Below are 21,212 nucleotides of genomic sequence, written 5' to 3' on the forward strand. Positions count from 1 at the left end.
ACACTTTCATGTTGTGGATAATTTATTCAATATGTTGAAATACATGACTTGCATTAAAAGTTCTTGCATTAGAACATTTACATATCATATTTGAAGAGAATAATATGTTTATTCAGTTAGGCTCTATCACTTCAAGCCATACAATTATACAATGTGCAAAATAGGAGGTAGAAATTATAGCAACATTTTTAACACAGCTCAGTGCTTCTGTGTGTTTGAGTGTGTGTGTGTGGTTGTGTGTGTGTGTGTGTGTGTGTGTGTGTGTGTGTGTGTGTGTGTGTGCGCATATGTGTATCTGTGTGTTGTGTTTAAATCAGTTACATACATAATTGTGTGTATATTCAAAACTTCAGTCTTCACAATATCGCCATTGAGTGTATAACTCTTGTCCGACTGGGTTGAGGTTAGCCAGCTTTCTAGTCCAATGCAGACAGTATGTCCTCTAAGAATACTGCACGCTTTGTGTCGTCCAACCTCCAGTATCAGACTATAATATGCAGATTCTCATAGTTCCCACTAAGTCTTGCTGGAACTACCATCCTGAATATCTGATCCCCAACATCTATACAAACGTATCTGTACATTTATTGCAAGAATCTCTTTAGTGCTTTTGGAATCATACTGAGGTGCAATTTATCATACATAACCGTTCAGCCAGAGCCATACACATCACAGAGTTCGTGGATGATAGTTAGTTAGATCTCAGTATATCTACGGCTCTGGGTTCAACAGCACAACATTGATCCATCCCCTTCACTATACATTAACACATTTCCAAAGGCTCAGAGCAACTAGGTTTTGGGTGCAAGAGAGAGAGAAAGGGAGAAAAGTAAGAAGCATTGCCAAAACATGCAGCTAAAGTCATTCTTAGGGGGAGGTTAGTTATTTTGTAGGATTTGATACACAGGGAGGGAAGTTGTAGTATTTGACCAAGGCTCCTGTTCATTTGGAGTACATTATGGGGGGTTGTAGCATAACATACAAATCAAATCGCTATGTCCAAGGTCATCTCAGAGAGAGGAAACGCCGAGTTTGGGAGTATGATGTCTTAGACCGGTGTAATAGAGTTAGTTTTGAGTTTGGGGTAGATGGTGTGTGACTTTTTGAGTTTGAGGCACCTTTCTTCTGAAGGCAGTTTGGAGATGGACTAGGTAAGGGGTGTTGAGGATTACATGTTGATTTTACCTCAAGAAAATGAACCACAAAAAAAATGACTAAAATAATAACGATGTAAGATTGTAAACATACGGCGACACTAGCAGGCCATTAAACTTTCACTGTCAGTGGGCAAAACGAGTGTATATTTTCTGTACATTTTACAGTGTCATCAGGAGAAAAGGAAGGTTAACCATTTCACGAGTGGAAGACAAAAAGGTGAGTTCCGTGAACACTTAAAGTGAGTTTCGCTCCGGATGAAGAGCTGGACTAATGAACGTACATTTGAGTTTTGAAAAAGAGTGAGCAGTTTAATGAGTGTATGCGGTTCGTGTGAGAGTGATGTTCACAGCTCCAGAAAAGTGTTTACCTTAGACACAGATCTAGGATCAGCTTATGCTCCACTGATCCTAACCTTAACCATTAGGAGGAGAAACACTAAACTGACCATAGCTCAGAGTCTAGGGGAAACTTCATTATCCTACTCCTTCTCTCCATCCTCTCTAGTCTTGAAGTTAGAGAGAGATCCCAGAGAGTTGGAGAGGACAGATAGAGTTGTGTTCAGTATGGCTAGGTGGAGGTTGAAGATAGGAGGTTAGTTGAGAGGTCAAAGTTCAGGAAAGGAAGGCCAGGCGCAGGTGCAGAGGAGGGCTCCAAGGGGAAGGAGGAAGGGAAAGAGGAAGGATGCATGTTGAAAGTATTGGAACAAGGCTGTAGCAAAGGTCCAGTCGTTCCCTCCTCATAGTGCTGACTCCCTCCACCGCCCATCAGGATACGTCAGTAGCCTGTTCCTTCATCCTTCCTCTCCCATGTCTAACTCATCCTCCACCTCTCCTCCTCCCTTTGTATCTCTTCTTCATTAGACCATACCATGCCTCCACTCTCCTCTGTGTGGGTACACTTTCTGCCTCCTCTCCTTTTCCTCCCCCTCCCCTCCCATCTTTCCTCCCTCCTCCCCCTCTCACAGGGCTGACTCTGTGTACAGCGCCCCTGATGACCCGTGAGGGGGGTTGGCTGTCAGTAATCGCCATAGCGATGCAGAGGAGGAGGAGCTTAAGTCGCCGCAGCTGCGCAAGTGGATCCCCTCCGTCACAGGGGTTTGGTTGCTATGACGGCGGTTGTGGCGGCTGTCGCTATGGGAGTGGTGGTGACCACGGTGATGAGGGTGTGGGGGGTGGGATCCCTGGCTGGCCCCCCAGGAGTTACGTAACACCTGGAGACAGACAGACACTAGTGTGAGTGTGTGTGTCTGTATGTGTGTGTGAGTGTGTGTGTGTATTTACTGTATGTGTGTATATGTGTCAGTGTGTGTTACCTGCTCTAAAGGGAGATGGCCTGTCCCGTTGCCCTCCACCCCGCCTCTCCTTTTCTGACCTTGTCCGGTGTTCCCAGAATGCTCTGCGGCGGACGCCAGGTTCCGTTTGGAGCGCTGCAGGAAGCGAGCCACCAACCCCCTCGTCACCTGACAGGAAGAAAAGGAGAGAGGATGAGAAATGAGGACCTGGCATAATCTTTCTACATACAATATGTCCATTTCTAGATATAAGTATCTTTGCAGAGTTTATGGCTGCTGTTATTAGTCTTTTTCAGCCATTACACACCTTGAGGTCCCCAAGAGAGCGGTTGCATTCTTTGGGCAGGTGCAAGGGAGAGTTGGCGGGGCCTTTGGAGAGGGGCAAAGTGCGCCCCATGGTGGCTGCCTTCACACTGCCCTTCCTGGGGAGGAGGGCTGAGGGGGGCACCAGAGAGGAGCGGGGCAGCAGGCATGACTCAGAGGACGGAACTGGGGAATACAGACAGAAACTATAATCTGTAGTGTCTAACCCAAGGGTGGTCAATACTGCCTTCTCTAACCGCTAACCTTTAACTTCTCACCTGTGTCTGTAGAGGTCTGAGAGCCCTCCCTCACTCCTTTACTGCCCACTGAGCCACCACTGAAGTCAACTAGAGCAGAGAGGGAGGGAGAGAGCAGAAAGGGAGGGAGAGAGCAGAGAGGGAGGGAGAGAGGAGAGTGGGAGGGAGAGAGGAGAAAGGGAGGGAGAGAGCAGAGAGGGAGGGAGAGAGGAGAGTGGGAGGGAGAGAGGAGAGAAGGAGCTAGGAGAAGGGAGAGAGGGTGGGAGAGATGAGAGAGGGAGGGAGAGTTGAGAAAGGGAGAAGAGAAGGAGGGAGAGAGAGGAAGGGAGAGAGGAGAAAGGGAGGGAGGAGAAAGGAAGGGATAGAGGAGAGAGGGAGGGGTCAGAGGAAAGAGAGAGGGAGGGGAGAGAAGAGAAAGGGAGGGAGAGAGGAGAGAGGGAGAGAGAAAGAGGAGAGAGTGAGGGAGAGAGAGAGAGGGAGAGAGGGAGGTATGATATAGATATGAAATGCAAACTATCACCTCGCCTTTCTTGCATAGTGTATTCATAGCGTGATCATAGTGTGTTATATAGTGTGTTCATAGTGTGAGTTGTAAATCACTAACACTGGATGTCTGTACATGTGTGTTGTGTGTGTGTGTACCCACCTGTATCAGCAGAAGAGCTGAGGCCAGGCTCGCTGTGTGACCTCACTAGGGTCAGAAGCCCGTCACTATCCCTCCTCTCGCTCCTTCCACCCTGACGACGCAGGTATAACGGCTGTAGGGGGAGGGGCACCCCGTTGCCCTGACCACCCTGCTGATTGACAGCTAAAGATGAGGAAGTGGCAGGAGCTGCAGAGGCAGAGGCGGAACCGCGTCGTAAAGGGGTGCAAGACCCGACTTGTTTCTCTAGGATAGAGGAGCCCTGGTGAGAGGTGGTGCCCCCTAGCAGCTCCAACTGGGAACAACTACTGGCCAACATAGCCTGTCGCCTCAACACTGGAGACCTGCAAAGAGGGGGGAGGGGGAGGGTTGTTCTCTTTTGAGAAGGAGCTGTAAGAAAGTGGCTGTGAACTGTGTGTGTGATTGTCCTTGTATTTACCTATATGTATCTGTAGCAGTGCTAGATGAGGAGCAGGAGTTGGACCTCTCTCCTCTGTAGCATCGCCTGGCCCTGGGGCCCACCAGGGGACTCTCTACCAGGGGACTCTCCGGGGCTTGGGGAGGGGGGCCACGGAAGCTCACATACTCCCCTCCTTCTCCCCCGTCTCCCCCCTCCACTCCCCCGGTGCTCCCTCTCTCCCCCCTAGCACTCACCCCCAACCCCACGAGGCAGGAGTCCTCTGAAGGTGAGGAGTCATCTGGGATGTCAATGATCTCCGACATCAACAGAGAACCACTGTCCATGGAGACTGGATGGAGGGAGACGGTTCATTTACTTGTTTATATTAGGCTCAATTTATGAATTGGCAGTGTTGCCTGTTTACAGTTGAAGTCGGAAGTTTACATACACTTAGGTTGGAGTCATTAAAACTCGTTTTTCAACCTCTCCACAAATTTCTTGTTAACAAACTATAGTTTTGACAAGTCGGTTAGGACATCTACTGTGTGGAAGTAATTTTTCCAACAATTGTTTACAGACAGGTTATTTCACTTATAATTCACTGTATCACAATTCCAGTGGGTCAGAAGTTTCCATACACTAAGTTGACTGTGCCTTTAAACAACTTGGAAAATTCCAGAAAATTATGTCATGGCTTTAGAAGCTTCTGATAGGCTAATTGACATAATTTGAGTCAATTGGAGGTTTACCTGTGGATGTATTTCAAGGCCAACCTTCAAATTCAGTGCCTCCTTGAGTGAAATCATGGGAAAATCAAAAGAAATCAGCCAGAATTTTTTTTTACTAGGATTAAATGTCAGGAACTGTGAAAAACTGAGTTTAAATGTATTTGGCTAAGGTGTATGTAAACTTCTGACTTGAACTGTAGGTAAAGAACCAGAGTCAATGGGCCCTTCATGGAAACTCTTCATTCAATACAGACTGGTAAAAACATGAATAATAGAGCTGAAGTGAACAGAATGTAGCATGTGACTCTCACCCTCTCCGCTGAAGGCAGTGGATGTGGCCCTCTCTCCTGACAGCTCGTTCCCATGGCTGTCAAACACCGTGGCCTAAAGACAACCACACAGGACATGTGTTTAATAGACACACACACCCGCATGCACACGTACACACATACAAACACACAGAGGCAACTGTCCTGTATTCCTGCTTAGCACGTTCTCTCTCTCTCTCTCTCTTTCACACACACACACACACACACACACACACACACACACACACACACACACACACACACACACACACACACACACACACACACACACACACACACACACACACACACACACACACACACACACACACACACACACACACACACACACACACACACACACACCAGGAAACATGTCCAGATTCCCCCACTGACCTGGCTAGCTGCTCTCTGTCCCATCACTAATTCGTAAGGAGGGGGACAGTCAGTGGGGTACAGAGGCACTGGACTCTCCATCGACCCGTTATAGGTGATACTGAGGACATATAGATACACAGACAAACAATGAGGACTGATTTTATTGGCTATTTACAAATGCTAGCGTGTGTGTAATAACAATATATATATTTGTGTTTACAGTTTGTTTCCCAATTGCTAACATGCATTGGTCAAAACTGAAGTCACATTGTGAAAACTCTTCACACAGTCAGCGACACAGAAATGTATTTGGACCAAACTGTGAATCATTTTTCATTGCTTTCACACAAAATGCATCCAATGACCACATTCTCCAAAATCCATGAACTCTTTTCTCATTCATACTCCAACACCTGCAAAACTATATACTTGCAGCACGTTTTCAAATGCTGACACACTGTTTCCAAAACTGTGAAAAAAACACATTCAAAACAGAATGATGGCAAATATCGCGCATTTCTGCAGTAACCTGATTGAAACATAGGGCCAACCGCACCAGCAGAATATTTAATAATTCCAAACACAGCTGATTGCAATGTCAGCTGAAAGCCTACCCAAGTGTCCTGTTTTTGGTCTCGCTACCAAACAGACAAAAGAGGACGGCTTAGGAATGATTTAGCTTGGAAACATGGATCAAGGAAGACAGGTTGGTGGGGAAAGAAGAGTGGCAGGGAGAGGGAGAATGTGTGGAGGACAAAGGAGAGGAAGACCAAGAGCGGTGGTCTCTGATGAGATAAGGGCCACAATTATTGACCATGTTGTAAACCATGGTCTCTCTTGAACTACATATTACAGTACATTTTTACATGTACTGACATTTTGAAATATATTGCTAAAAAAAATAAAGGGAACACTTAAACAACACAATGTAACTCCAAGTCAATCACACTTCTGTGAAATCAAACTGTCCACTTAGGAAGCAACACTGATTGACAATAAATTTCACATGCTGTTGTGCAAATGGAATAGACAACAGGTGGAAATTATAGGCAATTAGCAAGACACCCCCAATAAAGGAGTGGTTCTGCAGGTGGAGACCAAAGACCACTTCTCAGTTCCTATGCTTCCTGGCTGATGTTTTGGTCACTTTTGAATGCTGGCGGTGCTTTCACTCTAGTGGTAGCATGAGACGGAGTCTACAACCCACACAAGTGGCTCAGGTAGTGCAGCTCATCCAGGATGGCACATCAATGCGAGCTGTGGCAAGAAGGTTTGCTGTGTCTGTCAGCGTAGTGTCCAGAGCATGGAGGCTCTACCAGGAGACAGGCCAGTACATCAGGAGATGTGGAGGAGGCCATAGGAGGGCAACAACCCAGCAGCAGGACCGCTACCTCTGCCTTTGTGCAAGGAGGAGCAGCAGGAGCACTGCCAGAGCCCTGCAAAATGACCTCCAGCAGGCCACAAATGTGCATGTGTCTGCTCAAATGGTCAGAAACAGACTCCATGAGGGTGGTATGAGGGCCTGACGTCCACAGGTGGGGGTTGTGCTTACTGCCCAACACCGTGCAGGACGTTTGGCATTTGCCAGAGAACACCAAGATTGGCAAATTCGCCACTGGCGCCCTGTGCTCTTCACAGATGAAAGCAGGTTCACACTGAGCACGTGACAGACGTGACAGAGTCTGGAGACGCCGTGGAGAACGTTCTGCTGCCTGCAACATCCTCCAGCATGACCGGTTTGGCAGTGGGTCAGTCATGGTGTGGGGTGGCATTTCTTTGGGGGGCCGCACAGCCCTCCATGTGCTCGCCAGAGGTAGCCTGACTGCCATTAGGTACCGAGATGAGATCCTCAGACCCCTTGTGAGACCATATGCTGGTGCGGTTGGCCCTGGGTTCCTCCTAATGCAAGACAATGCTAGACCTCATGTGGCTGGAGTGTGTCAGCAGTTCCTGCAAGAGGAAGGCATTGATGCTATGGACTGGCCCGCCCGTTCCCCAGACCTGAATCCAATTGAGCACATCTGGGACATCATGTCTCGCTCCATCCACCAACGCCACGTTGCACCACAGACTGTCCAGGAGTTGGCGGATGCTTTAGTCCAGGTCTGGGAGGAGATCCCTCAGGAGACCATCCGTCACCTCATCAGGAGCATGCCCAGGCGTTGTAGGGAGGTCATACAGGCACATGGAGGCCACACACACACTCACTGAGCCTTATTTTGACTTGTTTTAAGGACATTACATCAAAGTTGGATCAGCCTGTAGTGTGGTTTTCCACTTTAATTTTGAGTGTGACTCCAAATCCAGACCATGAGTTGATAAATTGGATTTCCATTGATTATTTTTGTGTGATTTTGTTGTCAGCACATTCAACTATGTAAAGAAAAAAGTATTTAATAAGATTATTTCTTTCATTCAGATCTAGGATGTGTTGTTTAAGTGTTCCCTTTATTTTTTTGAGCAGTGTATATTGATTGTTTTGTGTTTTTCAGTAGGATCCAAAGGTTGCCTCCCATAGGAGGGAGAGTATGAGTGATTATACTATACATGTTGATGAGAACTAGAACCCTCACAGTACTGTACAGTATGAGTGATTATACTATACATGTTGATGAGAACTAGAACCCTCACAGTACCGTACAGTATGAGTGTTATACTATACATGTTGATGAGAACTAGAACCCTCACAGTACCGTACAGTATGAATGATTATACTAGACATGTTGATGAGAACTAGAACCCTCACAGTACTGTACAGTATGAGTGATTATACTATACATGTTGATGAGAACTAGAACCCTCACAGTACTGTACAGTATGAGTGATTATACTATACATATTGATGAGAACTAGAACCCTCACAGTACTGTACAGTATGAGTGATTATACTATACATGTTGATGAGAACTAGAACCCTCACAGTACCGTACAGTATGAGTGTTATACTATACATGTTGATGAGAACTAGAACCCTCACAGTACCGTACAGTATGAATGATTATACTAGATATGTTGATGAGAACTAGAACCCTCACAGTACTGTACAGTATGAGTGATTATACTATACATGTTGATGAGAACTAGAACCCTCACAGTACTGTACAGTATGAGTGATTATACTATACATGTTGATGAGAGCTAGAACCTTCACAGTACTGTACAGTATGAGTGATTATACTATACATGTTGATGAGAGCTAGAACCCTCACAGTACTGTACAGTATGAGTGATTATACTATACATGTTGATGAGAACTAGAACCCTCACAGTACTGTACAGTATGAGTGATTATACTATAGATGTTGATGAGAGCTAGAACCCTCACAGTACTGTACAGTATGAGTGATTATACTATACATGTTGATGAGAGCTAGAACCCTCACAGTACTGTACAGTATGAGTGATTATATGTTGATGAGAACTAGAACCCTCACAGTACTGTACAGTATGAGTGATTATACTATACATGTTGATGAGAACTAGAACCCTCACAGTACTGTACAGTATGAGTGAGTATACTATACATGTTGATGAGAACTAGAACCCTCACAGTACTGTACAGTATGAGTGATTATACTATACATGTTGATGAGAACTAGAACCCTCACAGTACTGTACAGTATGAGTGATTATACTATACATGTTGATGAGAGCTAGAACCTTCACAGTACTGTACAGTATGAGTGATTATACTATACATGTTGATGAGAACTAGAACCCTCACAGTACTGTACAGTATGAGTGATTATACTATACATGTTGATGAGAACTAGAACCCTCACAGTACTGTACAGTATGAGTGATTATACTATACATGTTGATGAGAACTAGAACCCTCACAGTACTGTACAGTATGAGTGATTATACTATACATGTTGATGAGAACTAGAACCCTCACAGTACTGTACAGTATGAGTGATTATACATGTTGATGAGAACTAGAACCCTCACAGTACTGTACAGTATGAGTGATTATACATGTTGATGAGAACTAGAACCCTCACAGTACTGTACAGTATGAGTGTTATACTATACATGTTGATGAGAACTAGAACCCTCACAGTACTGTACAGTATGAGTGATTATACTATACATGTTGATGAGAACTAGAACCCTCACAGTACTGTACAGTATGAGTGATTATACTATACATGTTGATGAGAACTAGAACCCTCACAGTACTGTACAGTATGAGTGATTATACATGTTGATGAGAACTAGAACCCTCACAGTACTGTACAGTATGAGTGATTATACTACACATGTTGATGAGAACTAGAACCCTCACAGTACTGTACAGTATGAGTGATTATACTATACATGTTGATGAGAACTAGAACCCTCACAGTACTGTACAGTATGAGTGATTATACTATACATGTTGATGAGAACTAGAACCCTCACAGTACTGTACAGTATGAGTGTTATACTATACATGTTGATGAGAACTAGAACCCTCACAGTACTGTACAGTATGAGTGATTATACTACACATGTTGATGAGAACTAGAACCCTCACAGTACTGTACAGTATGAGTGTTATACTATACATGTTGATGAGAACTAGAACCCTCACAGTACTGTACAGTATGAGTGATTATACTATACATGTTGATGAGAACTAGAACCCTCACAGTACTGTACAGTATGAGTGATTATACTATACATGTTGATGAGAACTAGAACCCTCACAGTACTGTACAGTATGAGTGATTATACTATACATGTTGATGAGAACTAGAACCCTCACAGTACTGTACAGTATGAGTGATTATACTATACATGTTGATGAGAACTAGAACCCACACAGTACTATACAGTATGAGTGTTATACTATACATGTTGATGAGGACTAGAACCCTCACAGTACTGTACAGTATGAGTGATTATACTATACATGTTGATGAGAACTAGAACCCTCACAGTACTGTACAGTATGAGTGATTATACATGTTGATGAGAACTAGAACCCTCACAGTACTGTACAGTATGAGTGATTATACTATACATGTTGATGAGAACTAGAACCCTCACAGTACTGTACAGTATGAGTGATTATACATGTTGATGAGAACTAGAACCCTCACAGTACTGTACAGTATGAGTGATTATACATGTTGATGAGAACTAGAACCCTCACAGTACTGTACAGTATGAGTGATTATACTATACATGTTGATGAGAACTAGAACCCTCACAGTACTGTACAGTATGAGTGTTATACTATACATGTTGATGAGAACTAGAACCCTCACAGTACTGTACAGTATGAGTGATTATACTACACATGTTGATGAGAACTAGAACCCTCACAGTACTGTACAGTATGAGTGATTATACTATACATGTTGATGAGAACTAGAACCCTCACAGTACTGTACAGTATGAGTGATTATACATGTTGATGAGAACTAGAACCCTCACAGTACTGTACAGTATGAGTGATTATACATGTTGATGAGAACTAGAACCCTCACAGTACTGTACAGTATGAGTGATTATACATGTTGATGAGAACTAGAACCCTCACAGTAATGTACAGTATGAGTGATTATACTACACATGTTGATGAGAACTAGAACCCTCACAGTACTGTACAGTATGAGTGATTATACTATACATGTTGATGAGAACTAGAACCCTCACAGTACTGTACAGTATGAGTGATTATACTATACATGTTGATGAGAACTAGAACCCTCACAGTACTGTACAGTATGAGTGATTATACTATACATGTTGATGAGAACTAGAACCCTCACAGTACTGTACAGTATGAGTGTTATACTATACATGTTGATGAGAACTAGAACCCTCACAGTACTGTACAGTATGAGTGATTATACTACACATGTTGATGAGAACTAGAACCCTCACAGTACTGTACAGTATGAGTGTTATACTATACATGTTGATGAGAACTAGAACCCTCACAGTACTGTACAGTATGAGTGATTATACTATACATGTTGATGAGAACTAGAACCCTCACAGTACTGTACAGTATGAGTGATTATACTATACATGTTGATGAGAACTAGAACCCTCACAGTACTGTACAGTATGAGTGATTATACTATACATGTTGATGAGAACTAGAACCCTCACAGTACTGTACAGTATGAGTGATTATACTATACATGTTGATGAGAACTAGAACCCTCACAGTACTGTACAGTATGAGTGATTATACTATACATGTTGATGAGAACTAGAACCCTCACAGTACTGTACAGTATGAGTGATTATACATGTTGATGAGAACTAGAACCCTCACAGTACTGTACAGTATGAGTGATTATACATGTTGATGAGAACTAGAACCCTCACAGTACTGTACAGTATGAGTGATTATACTATACATGTTGATGAGAACTAGAACCCTCACAGTACTGTACAGTATGAGTGTTATACTATACATGTTGATGAGAACTAGAACCCTCACAGTACTGTACAGTATGAGTGATTATACTATACATGTTGATGAGAACTAGAACCCTCACAGTACTGTACAGTATGAGTGATTATACTATACATGTTGATGAGAACTAGAACCCTCACAGTACTGTACAGTATGAGTGATTATACATGTTGATGAGAACTAGAACCCTCACAGTACTGTACAGTATGAGTGATTATACTACACATGTTGATGAGAACTAGAACCCTCACAGTACTGTACAGTATGAGTGATTATACTATACATGTTGATGAGAACTAGAACCCTCACAGTACTGTACAGTATGAGTGATTATACTATACATGTTGATGAGAACTAGAACCCTCACAGTACTGTACAGTATGAGTGATTATACTATACATGTTGATGAGAACTAGAACCCTCACAGTACTGTACAGTATGAGTGTTATACTATACATGTTGATGAGAACTAGAACCCTCACAGTACTGTACAGTATGAGTGATTATACTACACATGTTGATGAGAACTAGAACCCTCACAGTACTGTACAGTATGAGTGTTATACTATACATGTTGATGAGAACTAGAACCCTCACAGTACTGTACAGTATGAGTGATTATACTATACATGTTGATGAGAACTAGAACCCTCACAGTACTGTACAGTATGAGTGATTATACTATACATGTTGATGAGAACTAGAACCCTCACAGTACTGTACAGTATGAGTGATTATACTATACATGTTGATGAGAACTAGAACCCTCACAGTACTGTACAGTATGAGTGATTATACTATACATGTTGATGAGAACTAGAACCCACACAGTACTATACAGTATGAGTGTTATACTATACATGTTGATGAGGACTAGAACCCTCACAGTACTGTACAGTATGAGTGATTATACTATACATGTTGATGAGAACTAGAACCCTCACAGTACTGTACAGTATGAGTGATTATACTAGACATGTTGATGAGAACTAGAACCCTCACAGTACTGTACAGTATGAGTGATTATACTATACATGTTTATGAGAACTAGAACCCTCACAGTACTGTACAGTATGAGTGATTATACTATACATGTTGATGAGAACTAGAACCCCCACAGTACTGTACAGTATGAGTGATTATACTATACATGTTGATGAGAACTAGAACCCTCACAGTACTGTACAGTATGAGTGATTATACTATACATGTTGATGAGAACTAGAACCCTCACAGTACTGTACAGTATGAGTGATTATACTATACATGTTGATGAGAACTAGAACCCTCACAGTACTGTACAGTATGAGTGATTATACTATACTTGTTGTTAATGTGTTTTTGTAATTATTATTGCAGTCCTGGAATTTCTGGAATTTGTTTTTTGTTTCAACTTTTTATTGTTCACAAGTAAATTACTATATGCAAAGACATAGTAAAAATGAAGGTTATTGAAGCAAATTGCTGCATTTCTGATTCATTCTTGTTCCATATACTTTAGTACAGTCAATAAAGTGAAAAGGTGATATTCTTATTCTATAATGAAATACTGATTTATGTGAAAAATCATTCAAACTTCAAATAAAAGTTAATAATTTATGTAATTCTCCCCGTTAGTGTTTTTTAGGTCAGTGTGTTATGAGTGACTGTATGCTTTCTGAGTGAGAACTGTTGCCAGTGTTTTGGTCAAACAAGCTTATTTTGAGACATGTATGAAGTGTTTTGGTGGTTTGAGTGAGTTTTGGAGGTGAGATTAACTGTTTGGCCAAGATGCATGTTGGTAATGGAGACTGTGTGAAGAGTTTTGAAAAAGTGGCTGTAACAAATGTGTTTCTTGCATATCCCAACTCCCCCTGAGACACCCGCAAGGAGTGGGGTCACAGCCAGGGTCACCATTGTCCAGCGCCCCTGGAGCAATTAGGGTTAAGTGCAATGCTCAAGGGCACAGTAACATATTTATCACCTTGTCAGGTCCGGTATCCGAACCAGCAACCCCAACGCTCTAACCTTCAGGCTACCTGTGTGTGTGTCATTACCTCTGTGCGTCTGTCTCAGAGCTGCAGGTGTATTCAGGGGGGTAGTAGGGGGGCGGAGGGATGGGCGGGACAAACTCCTCAAAGTCCATGATGTTGGTCAGGAAGGCATCCTGAGGAGTGGTGCATTCTGGGTTGACGGAGCGAGAGCGGTGCGGGGCAAGCTAGAGAGAAACAAACGGAGATAGAGGAGGGGAGGAATCATAAGGGATGGATAAAGAAAATATTGTCTGTCTGTCTGTGTGTCTGTTGTGTGTCTGTGTGTGTGTGTGTGTGTGTGTGTGTGTGTGTGTGTGTGTGTGTGTGTGTGTGTGTGTGTGTGTGTGTGTGTGTGTGTGTGTGTGTGTGTGTGTGTGTGTGTGTGTGTGTGTGTGTGTGTGTGTGTGTGTGTGTGTGTAGACTCACCAGGTGCACTAGGTCCAGGGAGAAGATGTGTATACTACAGGTGACAGTAGAGAGAGTACAGATGATGGTAGAGAGAATACTCAGACCACAAGCACTGAACAACAGGTCCTGGAACAGAGGAGAGAATACTCAGACCACAAGCACTGAACAACAGGTCCTGGAACAGAGAAGAGGACACTCAGACCACAAGCACTGAACAACAGGTCCTGGAACAGAGAAGAGGACACTCAGACCACAAGCACTGAACAACAGGTCCTGGAACAGAGAAGAGGACACTCAGACCACAAGCACTGAACAACAGGTCCTGGAACAGAGAAGAGGACACTCAGACCACAAACACTGAACAACAGGTCCTGGAACAGAGAAGAGGACACTCAGACCACAAGCACTGAACAACAGGTCCTGGAACAGAGGAGAGGACACTCAGACCACAAGCACTGAACAACAGGTCCTGGAACAGAGAAGAGGACACTCAGACCACAAGCACTGAACAACAGGTCCTGGAACAGAGAAGAGGACACTCAGACCACAAGCACTGAACAACAGGTCCTGGAACAGAGAAGAGGACACTCAGACCACAAGCACTGAACAACAGGTCCTGGAACAGAGGAGAGGACACTCAGACCACAAGCACTGAACAACAGGTCCTGGAACAGAGAAGAGGACACTCAGACCACAAACACTGAACAACAGGTCCTGGAACAGAGAAGAGGACACTCAGACCACAAGCACTGAACAACAGGTCCTGGAACAGAGAAGAGGACACTCAGACCACAAGCACTGAACAACAGGTCCTGGAACAGAGAAGAGGACACTCAGACCACAAGCACTGAACAACAGGTCCTGGAACAGAGGAGAGGACACTCAGACCACAAACACTGAACAACAGGTCCTGGAACAGAGAAGAGGACACTCAGACCACAAACACTGAACAACAGGTCCTGGAACAGAGAAGAGGACACTCAGACCACAAGCACTGAACAACAGGTCCTGGAACAGAGAAGAGGACACTCAGACCACAAGCACTGAACAACAGGTCCTGGAACAGAGAAGAGGACACTCAGACCACAAGCACTGAACAACAGGTCCTGGAACAGAGAAGAGGACACTCAGACCACAAGCACTGAACAACAGGTCCTGGAACAGAGAAGAGGACACTCAGACCACAAGCACTGAACAACAGGTCCTGGAACAGAGAAGAGGACACTCAGACCACAAGCACTGAACAACAGGTCCTGGAACAGATAAGAGGACAGTCAGACCACAAACACTGAACAACAGGTCCTGGAACAGAGGAGAGAATACTCAGACCACAAGCATTGAACAACAGGTCCTGGAACAGAGGAGAGGACACTCAGACCACAAACACTGAACAACAGGTCCTGGAACAGAGAAGAGGACAGACCACAAGCACTGAACAACAGGTCCTGGAACAGAGAAGAGGACACTCAGACCACAAGCACTGAACAACAGGTCCTGGAACAGAGAAGAGGACACTCAGACCACAAACACTGAACAACAGGTCCTGGAACAGAGAAGAGGACACTCAGACCACAAGCACTGAACAACAGGTCCTGGAACAGAGAAGAGGACACTCAGACCACAAACACTGAACAACAGGTCCTGGAACAGAGGAGAGGAGATCAGCACGTAACACACAGTCAGGAGGCCAGGGCAGTTAGGAGCAGTTTGGTTACTGTTTGTAATAATTTATACATACTGCAGCGTGCATCATGTGCCTTGGCTAGTATATTATGCTCTGCTTACATCATCTGCATCAATTATTGTCGACATCAGAAAACGTAGCCCACATACTCTCAGAGAATATAGACGCCACACACACTGAGCTGTCATTAAACACACACACACTGAGCTGTCATTAAACACACACACACTGAGCTGTCATTAAACACACACACACACTGAGCTGTCATTAAACACACACACACTGAGCTGTCATTAAACACACACACACTGAGCTGTCATTAAACACACACACACTGAGCTGTCATTAAACACACACACACACTGAGCTGTCATTAAACACACACACACACTGAGCTGTCATTAAACACACACACACTGAGCTGTCATTAAACACACACACACACACTGAGCTGTCATTAAACACACACACACTGAGCTGTCATTAAACACACACACACTGAGCTGTCATTAAACACACACACACTGAGCTGTCATTAAACACACACACTGAGCTGTCATTAAACACACACACTAAGCTGTCATTAAACACACACACACTGATCTGTCATTAAACACACACACTGAGCTGTCATTAAACACACACACTGAGCTGTCATTAAACACACACACTGAGCTGTCATTAAACACACACACACTGAGCTGTCATTAAACACACACTGAGCTGTCATAAAACACACACACACTGAGCTGTCATTAAACACACACACACTGAGCTGTCATTAAACACACACACTGAGCTGTCATTAAACACACACACACACTGAGCTGTCATTAAACACACACACACACTGAGCTGTCATTAAACACACACACACTGAGCTGTCATTAAACACACACACTGAGCTGTCATTAAACACACACACACTGAGCTGTCATTAAACACACACTGAGCTGTCATAAAACACACACACACTGAGCTGTCATTAAACACACACACTAAGCTGTCATTAAACACACACACAGTGAGCTGTCATTAAACACACACACTGAGCTGTTATTAAACACACACACTGAGCTGTCATAAAACACACACACTGAGCTGTCATAAAACACACACACACACACACACACACTGAGCTGTCATTAAACACACACACTGAGCTGTCATTAAACACACACACACTGAGCTGTCATTAAACACACACACACTGAGCTGTCATTAAACACACACACTAAGCTGTCATTAAACACACACACTGAGCTGTCATTAAACACACACACACTGAGCTGTCATTAAACACACACACTGAGCTGTCATAAAACACACACACACACACTGAGCTGTCATTAAACACACACACACTGAGCTGTCATAAAACACACACACACACTGAGCTGTCATAAAACAGACACACACCTTGAGCTGATGTCTGACAGAGTGGCAGTCTGCGTTTAGGTAGAGGACCAGGGTCTCCTCCTCGTTTATAGAGCAGGAGTGTGTTGGAGCGCAACACACACACAACCCATTCTCCACCTGCAAAGCACACACACAGAGGATTAACACACACACAACCCATTCTCCACCTGCAAAGCACACACACAGAGGATTAACACACACACAACCCATTCTCCACCTGCAAAGCACACACACAGAGGATTAACACACATACTCTCCACAGGGCTGTGTGCACCTCTCTGATTCAGAGGGGTTGGGTTAAATGAGGAAGACACATTTTGGTTGAATGCATTCAGTTGTACAACCCATTTCCCCTTTCCCTACATACCTGGCAGGTGAGGAGAGACTTGACCATCTGTGCGTTCTGACAGGAGAGCATGGATCCAGCCAGACTAAGGATGACACACACAGCAGACAGCAGCATGAAGAGGGAGACCTGGAGAGGGAGACATGGGGAGGGAGACATGGGGAGGACTCGTAGGGGGTCAGAGAACTACACATGGGATGAGTAACCTTGGCTGTGACCTAAATACTTGTTCTAGCTGCCTATAGGCTGTAGCTCGGTGGGCTCGGTGTGCAGATGACCTGTGTTCCAATCAGGTAGCAGGTTGGTCCGTTACATACACACGCACAAACACACACACACAAACATACATACACCCAAACACACACACACAAACATACATACACACAAACACACACACACAAACATACATACACACAAACACACACGCACAAACATACATACACACAAACACACACACACAAACATACATACACAGAAACACACACACACAAACATACATACACACAAACACACACAAACATACATACACACAAACACACACACACAAACATACATACACACAAACACACACGCACAAACATACATACACACAAACATACACACAAACACACACACACAAACATACATACACAAAGACACACACACACAAACATACATACATACACACAAACACACACAAACATACATACACACAAACACACACGCACAAACATACATACACACAAACACACACACACAAACATACATACACAGAAACACACACACACAAACATACATACACACAAACACACACAAACATACATACACACAAACACACACACACAAACATACATACACACAAACACACACAAACATACATACACACAAACACACACACACAAACATACATACACACAAACACACACGCACAAACATACATACACACAAACATACACACAAACACACACACACAAACATACATACACAAAGACACACACACACAAACATACATACATACACACAAACACACACAAACATACATACACACAAACACACACACACAAACACACGCACAAACACACAAACACACGCACAAACACACACACACACACACACAAACACACGCACAAACACACACACAAACACACGCACGGACACACACACACACACACACACACACACACACACACACACACACACACACACACACACACACACACACACCACACACACACCATAGACATATAAATAGACACTTGTGTACTACTCACCACAAGAGTGAGTGGTCTTCTCCATGAGATAAGTCCAACTAACCCTGATGCCACAACCTAAGAACAACACACACATTACAGTAAGGAAAATCCATTCATCAATTATCATATCTAGAAAACAATCAACCACAGCCAGGAAATATGGGATCATTTCAATATTCTGAAGAGGTTTCTTCTCCATGTATCCTTTCCTCCATCTGCACTCCATCTCCATCTGACAGAGACATTCTCCATACTGCTTTCACCTATAAAACAGCCTTCTGTCTTTTCAGGGGCGAGTTTCACATACAGATGTAGGATCTTCATTTGAGCCAGTTTGGTGCAGTTTGGACAATAATCCTGCCGCAAAAGGAAATGTGAATTATTATGTGAATTATAATTTGCGGATATTTTTGGAGGGGTTGATACATTTTCAGTTAGGGCAAATCAAGCCAGAAATTTCAAAGTGGAAAAAACTCAAATACACTACAAGTTTGCATTTCATGCTTTGCATGAAATAGTGATCAAATGAAGGCCCCACATCTGTAAAACATAAATCCATTTTTTTGCATTCAGATCATGTTCCTCCATTGCATAATGGACTTATGATTATCCTGCTAAACATGATATTTAGGTTTCCAGGATCGTCCCTCCTTATCAGTGCAGATGAAGGAAAGGTAGTGATTCAGCCCATTTAGAGATGTTCCCACAGGATACTCACAAAGAAGCCGGCCCAGAAGGGGCAGGACTGTCGTACGCGGGCTGAGGATGTGAAGGCCATGCTGGTGAAGGAGAAGGCCAGGACCATGGCCCCCAGGCCCAAGTGGCACAGCCCCAGGTAGAGCAGCAGTTTGGCCCCACCCTGACGGCCAGACATGCCCCGGCAGCTATCTGACCAGCCCCTAGAGCCAGAGGCTGACACTGCACTGCTGGAGTCTGACCGGGATGGCATGGCTGGTGGGCGTGGAAAGTGGTGAGTCTGTGTGCGTGTGTAGGCCTATATTTGGTGTGTGTGTGTGTGTGTGTGTGTGTGTGTGTGTGTGTGTGTGTGTGTGTGTGTGTGTGTGTGTGTGTGTGTGTATGTGTGAAAGAGAGATGGAGAGTTTGTTGCTTTGAAAAAAATTCCCCCCCTTTTCACTTTGACCCGGCGTAGTCAATTGGCAGATGACAAAGCGCGTTGTGCAATCCGCAAGGTTCGATCCTGACGCGCCTCAGTGCAGTTTCCAAAAACTCTCAACTCAGAAGACTGGGCTATTAGCATATGAAAACAGCAATAGCTTCTTAGCAGAGTGTATATGTCCTATTAAAACTGCACCCCAGACAGACTTCAACATGTTCACGTGAGGAAAAAAATAAGAAAAATACCTAGGGCTAATCCTTGAGAACCTGAATGCCCTTACGACACACAGCTCCGTTCCTCCGTTCCTCTCTCTCCATATCTCTACCTCCTAAGGCCCATAGCATTGCGCTGGGCGGAGCCCCGAGGCCGCAGTCCTGTAGCATCACCCGTTAATAAGCACCAGATATCCCGTTGTTTCTACGGTAATGAGAAACCACATGTATTGTGTAGGGCGGTGAGTGGGTCTGGATCTTGTCAAGGTGACGAGGAACAAGCATCGAAAAAAGGCCCGAGTTATCCTGTCCTCACGAAGGTCCGGTCCGAAGGATGAGCGAGATAGCTCTTGATCAGATCTTAATTGGTCCGGTCGGCAAACCGTTCAGGTTAAGAAATTACTTAAATGCGTCGAAAGTAAACGTAAATAAATGATAGGAAGTCCATCCTCCTTCAGCCGTCGGCACGTTTGTGCTGTTTTCATTTACTATTCCTCCTCTTTCCATCTTTTTCCTCCGTGGGAGTTTTGCGGTGGACCACAAACTCACCCCCCTCTGTCCTATTCTCTCTTCCCTGCAGCAGTCACGCGGGCCTCCCGTTCTGCTCGTGTATATCCCGGACATCTACCTCACTGCACCGAATTATACGTCACACACACACCTCAAGAGATCGGTTCCAGTTTCACACACATCCGTTTCCCAAGTCAAAGAGCCTTGCTGATGATCATTCTTCTCTTTCCCGTTCACCATCACCCCACCCCTCCATCCTCTCTCCTTCACCATAGTGGCAAAAGAAAGGAATGCCTAGTGTTTGTAAACCGACACGTCGTCATATGACGAAAAGGCACGCAAAACGCGCGAGGAAGATGCGGCAAAGCCCGCGTGTCCTGGTGCT

General features: G+C 44.1%; 1 protein-coding gene across 1 annotated transcript; it reads right to left on the reverse strand.

Annotated features, from left to right (window-relative positions):
- Positions 1 to 4: 4 nt before the first annotated feature.
- Positions 5 to 21,155, reverse strand: LOC106605881 (protein ENTREP3). The gene is made up of 14 exons (XM_082975583.1): positions 19,707 to 21,155; positions 19,007 to 19,063; positions 17,778 to 17,885; positions 17,411 to 17,527; positions 14,326 to 14,433; positions 13,924 to 14,084; positions 5,485 to 5,584; positions 5,092 to 5,164; positions 4,092 to 4,401; positions 3,656 to 3,996; positions 3,031 to 3,099; positions 2,757 to 2,938; positions 2,471 to 2,617; positions 5 to 2,368 (listed from the first exon to the last, which is right to left on the reverse strand). Exons 1-14 carry the CDS (start codon positions 19,935 to 19,937, stop codon positions 2,117 to 2,119), a joined length of 2,256 nt encoding a protein of 751 aa, XP_082831709.1. The 5' UTR covers positions 19,938 to 21,155; the 3' UTR covers positions 5 to 2,116.
- Between the last annotated feature and the right edge of the window lie 57 nt (positions 21,156 to 21,212).

Source organism: Salmo salar, chromosome 05, assembly GCF_965601325.2.
Source record: "Salmo salar chromosome 05, fSalSal1, whole genome shotgun sequence".
Classification (NCBI taxonomy): Eukaryota; Metazoa; Chordata; class Actinopteri; order Salmoniformes; family Salmonidae; genus Salmo; species Salmo salar.

Coding starts and splice junctions, on each gene's coding strand:
- LOC106605881 (XM_082975583.1), bottom strand. CDS start 19,937: ATGCCATCCCGGTCAGACTCCAGCAGTGCAGTGTCAGCCTCTGGCTCT. Junction 5,165..5,484: donor GACAGAGAGCAGCTAGCCAG/GTCAGTGGGGGA, acceptor GGTTGTCTTTAG/GCCACGGTGTTTGACAGCCA. Junction 3,997..4,091: donor ACTGCTACAGATACATATAG/GTAAATACAAGG, acceptor CCCTCTTTGCAG/GTCTCCAGTGTTGAGGCGAC.